At 36.7% G+C, this 14,503-nt stretch overlaps 1 protein-coding gene across 2 annotated transcripts in view; it reads left to right on the plus strand.

The window, feature by feature from the left end:
- GYPA (glycophorin A (MNS blood group)) overlaps positions 1 to 11,527 on the plus strand; it is a 28,654-nt gene extending 17,127 nt beyond the window's left edge. Inside the window, exons 2-7 of one of the 2 annotated variants that reach the window (XM_021666729.2) lie at positions 1,950 to 2,048; positions 2,733 to 2,828; positions 3,701 to 3,739; positions 6,023 to 6,108; positions 8,227 to 8,305; positions 10,689 to 11,527. In XM_021666729.2, coding sequence (XP_021522404.1) covers positions 1,950 to 2,048; positions 2,733 to 2,828; positions 3,701 to 3,739; positions 6,023 to 6,108; positions 8,227 to 8,305; positions 10,689 to 10,705 — 416 coding nt within the window. In that variant the 3' untranslated portion in view covers positions 10,706 to 11,527. The remainder of the gene's footprint in view (positions 1 to 1,949; positions 2,049 to 2,732; positions 2,829 to 3,700; positions 3,740 to 6,022; positions 6,109 to 8,226; positions 8,306 to 10,688) is intronic. The other variant, XM_021666730.2, reaches the window with a different exon arrangement.
- Positions 11,528 to 14,503: the final 2,976 nt, after the last annotated feature.

The following is a 14,503-nucleotide window of genomic DNA, read 5'->3' on the forward strand; positions in this document are numbered from 1 at the left end:
TACCCATCTGACAAAGGGCTAATAATCCAGAATCTACAAAGAACTAAAGCAAATTTACAAGAAAAAAACAACCCATCAAAAAGTGGGCAAAGAATATGAACAGATACTTTTCAAAAAAAGATATTTGTGCAGCCAACAAACATATGAAAAAATGCTCATCATCACTGGTTGTTAGAGAAATGCAAATTGAAACCACACTGAGATACCATTTCATCCCAGTTAGAATGGCGATCATTAAAAAATCTGGAGACAACAGATGCTGGAGAGAATGTGGAGAAATAGGAAGGCTTTTACACTGTTGGTGGGAATGTACATTAGTTCAACCATTGTAGAAGACAGAGTGGTAATTCCTCAAGGATCTAGAAATAGAAATACCATTTGACCCAGCAATCCCATTACTGAGTATATACCCAAAGGATTATAAATCATTCTATTATAAAGACACATGCACACATATGTTCATTGCAGCACTGTTTACAATAGCAAAGACGTGGAACCAACCTAAATGCCCATCGATGATAGACTGGACAAGGAAAATGTGGCACATATACACCATGGAATACTATGCAGGCATAAAAAAGGATGAGTTCATATCCTTTGCAGGGAGACGGATAAAGCTGGAAATCATCAATCTCAACAAACTGACACAAGAATAGAAAACTAAATACTGCATGTTCTCACTCATAAGTGGGTGTTGAGCAATGAGAACACATGTACACACAGAGGGGAACATCACACACCAGGACCTGTTGGGGCGCAGGAGAGCTAGGGGAGGAATAGCAGGGGGTGGGGGGATTGGGGAGGGATAATAGGAGAAATACTTAATGTAGATGATGGGGGGATGGATGCAGCAAACCACCATAGCATGTGTATACCTATGTAACAATCCTGCATGATCTGCACATGTATCCTAGAACTTAAAGTATAAAGAAAAAAAAGAAAGAAGTGAGACTGGGTAATTTGTAAAGAAAAGAAGTTTAATTGGCTCATGGTTCTGCAGGCTATACAAAAAGCATAGCACTTCTGCTTCTGGGGAGGCCTCAGGAAACAACCATGGCAAAGACAAAGGGAAAGTAAGCATTCTTACATGGTTGGAGCAAGAGAGAGTGGGGGGAGGTGTTCTTATGTCTCATGTTTGCACGCATGTGTTTATACTAGAGAGCAGTGGTGACCTAGAATTCATTCCATTGCCTGGCTATCTGGCTCTTCAGTCAGTATCTTAGGCTGGAGCCAGCGTTGCCTATAATTCCATCACAACTCTGAGCATCTATTTTTGAAAGAAGAAAAAAAAGTGTGGGAGGGGAAACTTAGAATTGACTCAATATCTGTTGAACTATAAGCACATTAAATTTAATAGTGTTTTATTTTTGTTTCAGTTTTTATTGAAGTAGTAAGGTTGTCCCTAGCAGATGGAGACACTGAGATATGGGAAATCACTTTTGTTCCATATAATTATTATGTGCTTCCACCTTTCTTAGCACAGACAGTTTCCCAAATGCAGCTTCAAGCTACCCCTTTACAAGCACGATAACAGTAATAGCCAATGTATATGTAATGCCCTATATGTGCCAAGTACTACTAACACATACATACACATGCATATCACATACACACACATACCACAGGCACACACATATTTAAACTAATTTAGTTCTCACATTGACATTTTGAGGCATGTTTTATTATTGTTCAGATGAAAAAACAAAGGTACACTTTCTCTATCTGTAACCCTCTGCTATGCAGAAATTCTGGAGGGGCTTCTGGCCCCTTAATTTTAAAATAAGGCCAATAATACAATACCTACCACATAGCAATTCTCTAAAGATTAAATAAGACATTTATAAAGCACTTAGCTCAGGGCCTGGAGGGATGTGATGAAATTTGTCTTTTGAGATGGTCCACTCAGTCACCTCATTCTTAATCCCTTTCTCAACTTCTATTTTATACAGAATTTGTGAGCATAGCATCATCAATTACCCCTCATATGGAAACGAAAGCTCCAGGATCTCTCTTGCCCACAGAGAATTACCTCTCATCAGTGATACCCGGTTTGTTTTTATTTTTAAATGGTGGCTCCGAAATCATTGTTGTGATGCAACCCTACTTTAAGCGACCTGTTATGGCAGGGAAACTGACAGACACTGAGAAATGGGAGCTAAGTAGACACAGCCTCTGCTATGGAGGAATCCTTGCCTCTGGAATATCTCACAGAAGTAATACTGTGAGTTAAAGAAATTAAAACAGTGTGGCAAAGCACAGAAATGATGTATGTGACCATGAAATAGTCATGGCCAGATAAAGGTGATCTAATAGTGCAGTGGCACGGAGGGTCTGTGGGCAAACCAAGTTCAGCTCAGACCTGGGCTCAGCTCCATCCCAGCTGCTGACTCAGGGTGAGTTGCGCTGCAAAGTTTCTATCCCCTTAACTTTAAAATGGGGACAATAACACAGTACTTATCTAACAGCGTTTCTCTAAAGGCTAAGCAAGATGTATTTAAAAGTGCTTAGCTCAGAGCCTCACACATTCTTGGTGACTGATAAATGATAAGCAAGGCTGGGTGCAGAGATGAGAGTAGTCAGGCGGCGGTCTCTCTTGTTAGTTTTCAGGGGAGAAGAAGAAATTCTGGAGCTGCTGCTGGGAGGGATGTGGGAGAATTTGTCTTTCATGATACGTTTTATGTTCACTCGGTTACCTCATTCTTGATCCTTTTCTCAACTTCTCTTTTATGCAGATAAGCACAAACAGAGCATGAACCCAATCACTGCTGTTGCTGATGGAGTTTCAGAATCTTCTGGTAGAAACCATTTACGTCCAGAACAGAAAAACGGTATGTTCTTAGGTTTAAATAGTTGCTCTGGAGTCACTTGTGATTGAACTCTACGTGAACTGTAACTCATGAAAGTTCTCAAACTTTCATGACTGAAAACCCATGTGTTTTACTTCAAAGCCCATCTACCAACCATAACTATCACCTTGACAAAGAAAGAGAAGGCAAACCCCAATTAACCTTTACACATAAAACCTAAAGAATGAAAAACTATACCTTAGTCCTCGATTATGTGATACAACGTGGTATACTATGTAATTTGTAAAAATTAAATTCCAGAAAATTGTGTGGTTTCGGTAGTAAGAGGGCTTCATGACATAAAATGTCAAATGGAGACAGAGAAAAAAGTAAGATGTGGATGACAGGGAAGGTTAGCACAGGTGGAGCAGTAAGGCAACCATACTATAAATTGCTACTGACATGGAATCCAGAGAGACTACTGGCAAAAGCTCAAATGAGACACAATAAGAGTTTAGATTCAGACAGTGGCTATGGTATAAATTTGGAAAATTGATAGCCACGTGAGCCCTCTTTGCATGAGACTGGCATCTATGTGGAGCGATGGCTCCCTATGCCTCCTTTCTTCTCATCATTTTTACATTTTTAAAAATGCATTGCTTCTTGTGAAAGTCAAGAAGTGATTCTTCCAATACTTTCTCATCCCTTTCCCCTCAGTTATGAGACAATTTACTAATTTCTCATCCGTGAATACTTGCTGGGTAGTTAAAAGTAGATAAATCTTACTAGCTAGATGCTGAAAGTTGACCAATAACTCTCAAAATCTGATTAAGAAAAGGAAACCCACAAAACAGTTTAATTCCAAAATGATTTTTTTTTCACATGCCTTATTTATTTGAAATTTTGCTTTATAGGAGAAAGGCAACAACTTGTGCATGATTTCTCTGAACCAGGTATGTTAATATTTGACAAAGAATAACAGTCATTCCATTTAAAACTATGTATTGTTTGTTTCAAACACCTAAGAAAATATGTCAAGGTTAAAATAGAAGAGCTGGCACACGCCTGTAATCCCAGGACTTTGGGAGGCCGAGGTGGGATGTTGCAGTGAGCCGAGATCGCGCCACTGCACTCCAGCCTGCTGACAGAGCGAGACTCCATCTCAAGACAAAAACAAAAACAAAAAAAGAGCATATGTTGTTAACTTTATTCACACAAAATTGTAAAGGCAAAGAAAATGTTCTCTTTTTAAAATTAAAATAGGCATTTCTTATTTTTAAAAACATTTTGGGGGCCAGGGGCAGTGGCTATTGTCCCAGAACTTTAGGAGACATAGCCTGGTTAATTGCTTGAACCCAGGAGTTTGAGAACAGCCTGGACAATATGGTAAAATCCATCTCTACCAAAAATGCAAAAATTAGCTGGGATGGGGCATGCGCCTGTAGTCCCAGCTACTTGGGAGGCTGGCTGAGGTGGGGGGATCGATTGCCTGAGCCTGGGAGTTTGAGGCTGCAGTGAGCTATGATTGTGCTACTGTACTCTATCTAGCCTTGGTGACCGAGTAAGACCTTGTCTCAAACACAAATAAATAAGTAAACAAAAATAAATAAAAACATTTTGGAAATAGCAATACATAATCTGATGGTAGTTTTCCTTGTAAGTTAGATGTTTTGCCTTTCTAACCAACCCTGAGTATTTGAGAAAGGTCTCATAAGAGCTTATAATAAAACAAATGAATTTCCCTCTTCCCTCCTGTAAAGAGTAAGGCATTTAAAATCATCTAATTAACTGGCACTGTATTTAAAGGGTAAATCTCAGCCGTGATTCATTTTTGGCCAATGTGACCACTTAGGGGCCATCTTGACCACCTCTGTTGAAGGGACATTTCTTCCCCCTCACTTGGTATCACTGTGTGTGCTCATTTGCTATTCAGCATTCTAACCCTCCCTTCACACTCAGCTGTGTCCATAGCTTACAAGGTAAAAAGTGTATCATAGAAATTCATCACTATCACATGCATTTAAGCTAAGTGGTCAAGAAGGCTGGGAAACACCAGCAAGAGGAAATGCTACTTTTACTTTTTATCAATAATGGGGCTTTTAAATATGAATTAGCCAAATAAATGAGCCATTTTACCTTTATGTCTAAACTTCCATTCTATTTACTTCATCTGGAAGCAATACAAACATGGTGTAAATATTTTTAGTGACTGTATCGGCGACTATGCCTAAGAATACTGTGGAAGTAATGCAAGCTTAGAATACAGACTACCTGCATTATAGTTATAATTCTACTTTTAACTAGTTGTCTGACCAAGGCTAAGTTAACCTTATTAGGCTTCTTTTCTTTATTCGTAAACTGTTTATACCAATTTGTTTCCAAAATTAGGATTCTATGATTTGTTCAATGATCTTTTGTACGTCAAGACATACTTTCTTCATAACATCGAAACTATGAAAGAATTTGTGAGCCGGGCACAGTGGCTCACACCTGTAATCCCAGCACTTTGGGAGGCTAAGGAGGGTGGATTGCCTGAGGTCAGGAGTTCGAGACCAGCCTGGCCAACATAGTGAAATCCCATCTCTACTAAAACCACAAAAAATTAGCTGGGCATGGTAGCGGGTACCTGCAATCCCAGCTACTAGGAAGGCTGAGGCAGGAGACAGGAGGCAGAGGTTGTAGTGAGCCGAGATCGCTCATCACTCTTGTCTACTGCACTCCAGCCTGGGCAACAAGAGTGAAACTCCATCTCAAAAAAAAAAAAAAGAAAGAAAGAAAGAAGGAAGGAAGGAAGGAAGGAAGGAAGGAAGGAAGGAAGGAAGGAAGGAGGGAAAGAAAGGAAGGAAGGAAGGAGGGAAAGAAAGGAAAGAAAGAAAAAGAAAGAAAGAAAGAATTTGTGGGGTTTTTTCCTGAGTAGAATGTCCACTGAGTTCTAATCTACGTTTACACCAGTGAAGAACACTGGGTCTGGAATCAGAACCCTCAGGTCTTAGTTCTGTCATCAGCTAGTTGTGCAAACTGGGACAAAAGATTTATCACTCACAGTCCCAGTTTCCCAGGTTACTGTAAAGCACACAATTTTTAAAAAGATAAAGTATACATAATAGTATACTAATATACTCTCAATTAAAAGACCAGATGATGTTACCCTGATTTTATCTGTCTTATTTTTTGATTGCTATGTGGTCATTTATTTCAGACTCTCATAATTTTGCTACTCTCTTTATCTCCTGTAGTGATAACACTCATTATTTTGGGGGTGATGGCTACTGTTGTTGGAATGATCCTCTTTATTTCTTATTGTATTCGCCGGCTGAGAAAGGTGAGAATTCAGTTTTTAATTTTGCTCTAAGTACCAATGTGACTAGTTCTAGGAGAGTTTATTCCTCTGAGTTCAATTAAACTAAAAAGAGAAACAGAACTGCATTAAACTCCATCTTTTTCAACTGGACACATAGAAGTCACTGCATTACTCTAGCAGAATTTTGTCTTTTGCATTTGCCCAATTAAAGGGAGCCTCTAAATATAACTCTATCCCCCATTTTCCCAATGAAAGATCTCTCCCTAGTTTTTTGTCTAACTTACGTTTATATATTTTGATGGATATTGAGGAAATACTAAGATTCTACTTATAGTATTTACTCTATTTGCATATTAATTATTTAAAAGAAAATATTTACATATGTTTAAAACTTTGGGGGAGGCCAAGGTCAGAGGATTACTTAAACCCAGGAGTTTGAGACCAGCCTGGGAAACAAGGTGAAACCCAACCTATACCAAAAAAATGAAAATTAGAAAGGTGGGGTGGTGCACATCTGTGGTATCAGCTACTCAGGAGGCTGAAATGGGAGGATCACTTGAGCCCGGGAAATCAAGGCTGCAGTGAGCTGTGATCATGCCACTGCACTCCAGCCTGGGCAACAGAATGAGACCCTGTCTCAATAAATACATAAATAAATAAAAATAAATAAACAAAATAAAACTTTGGCTTTTTTTTTATTCTCACATAGTCTGAAACAAATTTTTCAAATTTCCACCCATGAATTCTTAAAATCAGTGATTTTTTTTGAATCACTAGGGCTTTTAAAATGTATATATATTTTTTTTCTTTTTTTTTTTTTTGAGACAGAATTTTCCTCTGTCACCCAGGCTCAAGTGCAATGGCGCAATCTCTGCTCACTACAGCCTCCACCTCCCAGGTTTAAATGATTCTCATGCTTCAGCCTCCATAGTAGCTGAGACTACAGGTGTGGGACACAATGCCTGGCTAATTTTTGTATTTTTTTAATAGTAGAGATGGGGTTTCACTGTGTTGACCAGGCTGGTCTCGAACTCCTGGCCTCAAGTGATCCACCTGCCATGGCCTCCAAAGTGCTGGGATTACAGGCACGAGCCACCACTCCCAGCCCACTAATGCTATTTTTAAATCCATACAACACAGCTTGTTGAAGTGTATAACTTTTGCTATCACTTTCTATTCATGACATTTAAGATACAATGTGCGTGTGTGTGTGTGTGTGTGTGTGTGTGTTTATGATGCTGTCGCTGTCTCTGTAATCTTAGATCAGAAGTACTGAGTCACAGGAGATTGATACAGTTATGTTTTATTCATCCCTATGATTAATCTCTCTGTGATTTTTGAGACCATAACCACTATATAATTCTTTTAAAAAGGCTAACTGAGAGGGGTAACAACACTGCAATTGTGGGACCATCAGAAAGAGAATGATAGTAAATCTACATAAAGTTCCTTTGCCTCTTTTCTTTTTTAACTGCTTCTAACAGTTAACTTCTACAACCATCCAATCCTATGACTGATTTTCATTATTCCATGTAAATATATCTTCCTTAAATAATACTTTTTGTTAATCAAAGAAAAGTAACTGAGAATGACTACTCTTGCATGAGAGATTTGGTAAGGACTTTAGTATGAGATAACGTCTCTTGCCTGGAGTATAAAAGAGAAAAATCATCTTCTTACATGGGCCTATATGGCAAAGTTGTTTTCTCTCTTGGTCAATGTTCTAAAACCCGAAAAAGTCAAGGAAATATTTAGTTGGCAAAGTTCGGATAATTTTCTAAATGTTTATGGATGACTTTGGTTCTGGTCAACAAGATCCAGAGATCACACACTTTATTTTTATTTTCACTTTCACTATTTATTACCGAAGGGAAATAGGTAAGTGTCAGTGTTTGGGGTAATATTTTCCCTACTGAAATACCAAATACCATAGAGGAACACAAATACAAGTTGAAATCAATGCTTATAAATACCCATCAAATAGCAACTAGTAACAACAACCACAAAATCTCTGCAAAGGGGATTTCAATCAAAAGAAAAAAATTAGAAAAAAATATTTTTAAGCTGAGACATTTTACTTTTTACTGTCTTAAGGTTAGAAAACTGTGACATTAATATTTTTCTGGTATTTCTTCATAGAAAAGCTCATTCGATGTACAACCTCCCTCCTCACCTGACACAGATGTGCCTTTAAGCTCTGTTGAAATAGAAAATCCAGGTTGGTGTTAATGTTTGCACCTTTTGCCTTTTAGGAAAGAAAACTAACTAGAGGGTTACTTCTTTCTGATTTGAGGGAGGGGGAAACCAGCTATGATTCATTTCTATTCTATTTCATTAATTCTACCTCTTTGATGTTTTAGAAATGTAAGAGTTTGTCTGCAGCGTAGTGAGATTCTCCTTTAGACACAAAGTGTTTTGTTTGGTTATGTGTATAGGAAACTCTATGGTCAGTATGTGCAATAGCCTCAGATCTAAAATCAGATTTGGATTTGAATCCATGCTCCAACACTTACTAACTGTGTAACCTTCAGCAAGCTACTAACCTCACTTAATATAGAGATAGTGATAGTGTCAACCTCACAGAGTTTAATTTTAATGAGAATTAAATGAGCTACAACTGGTAAAGCTTTGAAAACTGTTCTTGGTCATCATAAGTCCTCACACCTGTTAGCTGTTATCAATATAGCAAGCCAGCTAGCACATGCTTTCATCTCCACTCCCAGCTGCTAAGTAGGTACAAAGCATGTGAAAGGTCATGGATACATTTTGTTTATCCAGAACAGTATTACCACATAGTGCTTTTTGAAGAGAACATTTATTGTCAACCTTTAAAAGTGGGAAGTTTTTACATTAAAAAAAAATCAGATGTTAGTATTCCTTTGGGGAAAAAAACGTAAACTCCCAAAATGCTGAGAGCCTTCATATCAGCATGAGACCAATTCCTAAGAGCTGAGTAATGGCTGCTGCCTCTACTGTTGGTCTAAATAACTAGCCAATTACATTTGTTTTATTCACTATGGCCCCTGGTATGAACTAAGAAAGTATATCGTTCCTATTGAACTTTGTCTAAAACATAAACCCAAATGACATCTATTTTGGGAGATAGCCACCAAGAATAAGTCTCTGGAATGAGCTTTATTCCTTAAGTAAAGGAGATTTTATTCTGCCTTCTACAAAATCAATTGATTTTTCTCCCATAATTTTCTGATAGATCAGAGGTCAGGTACGTTTCTGGATTTTAATTTTAACCCTGGACCAGTCTAGGTTTTCTAGACTTTGGAGTCATAGAACAGAGAGAGTTTTAAAGATCCATCACAGCTACACAGGTTATATGCAGGATTTGCCACATCACACTATCATGTGAATTCTTAAAGCTTAACAATGACTGTTACACAAGGTTTTAGTCCTAAGAAGTTCCTGCTGTGTGAAAATGAATGGCATAGATATGATTCTCAGCTAAAAGGATTAATAAAATCCAATCCGCAGATACTTGAAACAACAAAAGTTTTGAGTCATATACCAGAGTCACTTCATTTACTAAGGTGATCTTGTTATTGGACTGGCAGCTGGAACAAGTATCTGCAAAATATTCATTTTATTTGCATTCTACCTGGTTCCAAAAAAAAAAAAAAAGTCTTGATGCAGTTTTTTAAATAGAACAATTACAACTGAAAATCTATTTTTTAAACTTAAATTTCTATACGCTTTTAGCCACTTATTTATTCTAGTAACAAATTTAGTGTTTAGTGTTTCCCCTGTCATTTTTTTTTCATACAATCTTGGGCATCTCAAATCTTTGGGCCAATTTAATATACCACAGTGCATTAAGATGTCCTTGTAGTTTAATTCAGTTAAGTGCAACAAACATTTGCTAAATGCATACAGTGGGGTAGGCACCACACTCACATTAGATATACCAATATGAGTCTTCATCCTTTAGAAGCTGAGAGACTAATGGAAAAAAACAGAATGTCATTCCAGTGAACACATTCTACAGTAGTGGCAGCAACAGCTCCACTTGTCCCAGAGACTGGGACAGGTATCCAAGGCTTCTGGAGATGAAATCACCTGAGATTAGTCTTAAAAGATGGGTGTGAAAGTACCCTTCTTTCACACCTCAGAATCAGAGAGGAACATGGCCATAAGCTTTTGTGCAGATTTCATTGGCGGAGGGTGGGAAAGAAGTCATTCTTAAAAAACACATGACAGACTTAGAAACATGCCTTAAATATTAACATGTGTATGTCATTCAACTTATCGTTTACTTGCTTCACATTATATTTTGCCTCTATACAAGTTTGGCTGTTAGTTTCTTATCTCTGTAGAAACTAGGAACAGAGCAATTATATTTATTCTTTACCTAAAGCTTTTAGAATAGATGTAATAGATATGCTAAGAAATTCTCTATTTTTTTTTACACAAAACTTCAATAGAGCTAATCAGTAAGGAAATTCCTTTTGTTTCCTAGTAATTATGTTCAAGGACAACTCTGTAAGAACGTAGAATTCTAAAATTTATGCTGTGCATTAATTTCCTGTTGTGTTTAACATAACTATGTCTCATATTTTGGTCTTGTATTTTTTGTACTATAATCCTTCTAGAGAAAGTTGATCAATGAGAATCTGTTCACCGAACCAAATGTGGAAAGAACACAAGAAGACATAAGACTTCAGTCAAGTGAAAAATTAACATGTGAATTGGACACTGCAATAAATTATGTACCTACCTAAATTGTACAATTTCAGAATGCAATTTTCATTATAATGAGTTCCAGTGACTCAATGATGGAAAAAAATACTCTGCTCATTAATATTTCCAGATAAAGAACAAATGTTTCCTTGCATCTTTGCTTTTGTATATTAGCATAATTTTTAGAATTGATTGAGAATTCTGATCCAAAACTTTAGTTGAATTCATTTACATTTGTTTAATACTAACTTAATCTATTCTATTGTATTGTAATAATGGTGCTGTCAAATGAAAGCTTGAAATACCTAAATGAAGTTTAGGTTTTCTTCCTATTGTAAACTTTTGAGTCTGGTTTCATTGTTTTAAATAAATGAATGGGACACTAAAGTCCTATCATTTATTTCCTTCATTGCTGAACAGGTAAGATATAATATTATTACATGAATGATGATGATGATGATGATGATATACTATTACATGAATGATGATGATATTTTGTTCACACTAATAAAGCTTAATAAATTTTAAAAGAAATTTCTAGATATAGAGACTAAGGTCTGTGACTACACAGCTGTCACTCATTTATAGTGAAACTTAAAAAAAAAAAAACCTTCCTGTGATACTTTATTTCCAAACTAATAAAAATCTATATGACTTTGTTGTGTGATAATAAAGTAAATTTTTTCTATATTTTCAGGCCTGGCAACTGAAATTTATTTTTTAATAAATTAAAAAATCAAATTTTAGCCTATTTGTATCTTCAGAGAGTGTTTTTGTACTAAATTGACTACTTAAAATGAAAAATGAGACTAAGAAGAGAACAATTCTTGATACGTTTTTTAAAAGTAATTTTAAGAAGATTATTAGGTTAATTTAATCCAATTAATGACCCAAATGCCAAGGTAATTTTAAATTTACATTTTTAATAAAAACAACGTGTTGAAACAAGAGAGCATGAGACTAACCTTTTCGCTAAAGTAATTTACAAGTCAAAGACCAGAAGAGATCAGAGTGAATGTGCCATCTTAACCAGAGCTACAGAATTTAGTGAATAATTAAAGTACAAATTACTGTAAACTCCTTAACTTTTCCAAGCAATTTCTCTGTATTTCTATATATGAATGTCTTAGTCCATTTTCTGCTATTATAACAGAATACCACAGACTGGGTAATTTATAAAGAGAAGAAATTAATTTTCTTCCTAGTTTTGGAGGCTGGGAAGGCCAAGGGCATGGCACTGACATCTGCCTTGTATCTGTTAAGGACCTTCTTACTGCATGATAACAAAGCAGAAAGGCAAGCAAAAGTTTAAGATGAAGAGAGAGGAAATGAAGCCAAACACATCCTTTTATCAGAAGCCCACTCCCGCTATAAGGCATTAGTCCATTTATGAGAATGGAGCCCTCATGACCTAACCATGACTTTAAAGGTCCTTCCCAACACTGTTACAATGGCAATTAAATTTCAACAAAGTTTCCAGAGGTGACATTCAAACCATAGCAATGAACTTTTCATAGTTAAATTTTATATTTGTCAGAGAAGAAATGACCATTTCCCTTTTATGAAATCTTTCCTGTGAAGATACCATGACTCCATGGATGGCTCATGTTGGATTTCTTGAAATTGGGGCTGGGATGGGAGGGTTTGGTGATTCTGATTATGGAATTTTACTCTTCAGCCCTGAGTGTTTGCTTGTGTAGTTGTGAGCAAAAGGTCTAAACGACGGAGAAAATAAATGCAGAAAACTGAGAGACATGGTGAAGAAAGAATGACCCTTTTTTGCAACAAAAACAACTCTGAAAGCAACTCTGAATGGAGAGCCAAACAATGACATGGGGAAAGGGGTATTTTGGTGATATTGATATACAGTGATTGAATAATAGCCCTCTGATTTATTCTAAACATTTATACTATCAAATGCAGCAAATTTCTCCGAAGAAACTCCTAAAAGCCAAATGTTATCTAAAAAAATTTTTTAGATTTATTTAAATCTAAATTTAGATTTAAAATACATAGGCCTCTCAACCAGCTCTAATGCATTTATGCCCTAGGCGGTATTTAGGGGGCATGTGCACTGCCAACTGCTAACCCCCTTTTGGCATCTAGATCTAAACATGCCCTCTGAATCCTCACAGCACTTATACATATTTTGTAGCACTACTATGATCTGAATTCCACAACCTACTTAAATATGATTCATTAAGAGGAAGAAGTTTAATGCACTTTTGTAACTCCTAAGAGGCGTAACAAAATTTGCTTCTTATTTCATGAAGCCTATATATATATATATATATATATTTTTTTTTTTTTTTTTTTTTTTTAGATGGAGTTTCGCTCTGGTTACCCAGGCTGGAGTGCAATGGCGCGATCTCGGCTCACCGCAACCTCCGCCTCCTGGGTTCAGGCAATTATCCTGCCTCAGCCTCCTGAGTAGCTGGGATTACAGGCACGCGCCACTATGCCCAGCTAATTTTTTGTATTTTTAGTAGAGACGGGGTTTCACCATGTTGACCAGGATGGTCTCGATGAAGCCTATATTAATATTTAAAATGGTATGATACACAGTGACATCTTGAAGGTTTGGTCTGGGGTAATGTGAAAAGAGAACCGGGTTTGGAGCCAGCATTTGAACACAACTTTTGTTTCTTTATCTGAAATCATCTGAAATATGACGATGAGAATAACTGCCTTGCAGAAATGTCACAAGATTTATATATTTATGTATACTTATATATTTATACAAAAAAAGTAAAACATGAAGAAACTATTAATATCAGTTCAAAGGGAAAAAATTACTACATCTCTCATGTAATGAGAGATAATCCTCGTGTCAGTCACGTGCAACTTTTGCAATTCTCTCCCGTATGATCTTAAATCTGAAGAGTGTCTGGTTTATTATTTACACGTTGATGTAATGTGTAGAGTGATATTCTCCACAACAGTTTCCCTCAGACTAAAGCCCCTGGATTTTTTTCTTTTTAATTTTGCGTAGAAACTAAACCAAGATTAACACATAAGGAGGAAGAGTACAAATGCTTTTTGATGGAAAGAGGAATATTACAGCAAAAGATGACTCACACATGATTATATACACCATCTGCTTTTGTATGGACAAATAAGCAGCTTTTTAGAACTAGTCCTAATTTATCTTTAAAGAATGTAAACGTGCTGTACTGAATTTGTATATAGCTGTGGAGCTTAGTATTAAGCCATAATTAATATGAGAGGAAGAAAAATAAAAGGATAAGCACAGTTGTGTTTTAGTAGTTTACCTATAAGGTACTATATTACTTGTCTGCAAAAGGCACAACAGGTAGGTTTTGAAAATAGAAATAAATCCAGTGAGGTCCGTTGACTCATGCCTGTATCCCAGCAGTCTGGGAAGCTGAGGTGGGTGGATCACCTGATGTCAGGAGTTCAAGACCAGCCTGGCCAACATGGTAAAACACTGTTTCTACTAAAAATACAAAAATTAGCTGGTCATGATGGTGCAAGCCTGAAATCCTAGCTATTCAGGAGGCTGAGGCAGCAAAATCACTTGAGCCTGGGAGGCGGAGGTGGCTATGAGCCGAGATCACGCCACTGCACTCCAGCCTGTGTGCCAGAGCAAGACTCCAACTCAAAAAAAGAAAAAAGAAAATAAAGAAAATAAATCCAATTATAGAGAAAATACAGTTATAGTTTTGTACCCTGAGTTATGATTATTCATTTTTTAAAATATATTTAT

The sequence above is a fragment of the Aotus nancymaae genome, unplaced genomic scaffold (assembly GCF_030222135.1).
Source record: "Aotus nancymaae isolate 86718 unplaced genomic scaffold, 86718_ANA_hifiasm-v0.15.2.pri h1tg000033l, whole genome shotgun sequence".
Lineage (NCBI taxonomy): Eukaryota > Metazoa > Chordata > Mammalia > Primates > Aotidae > Aotus > Aotus nancymaae.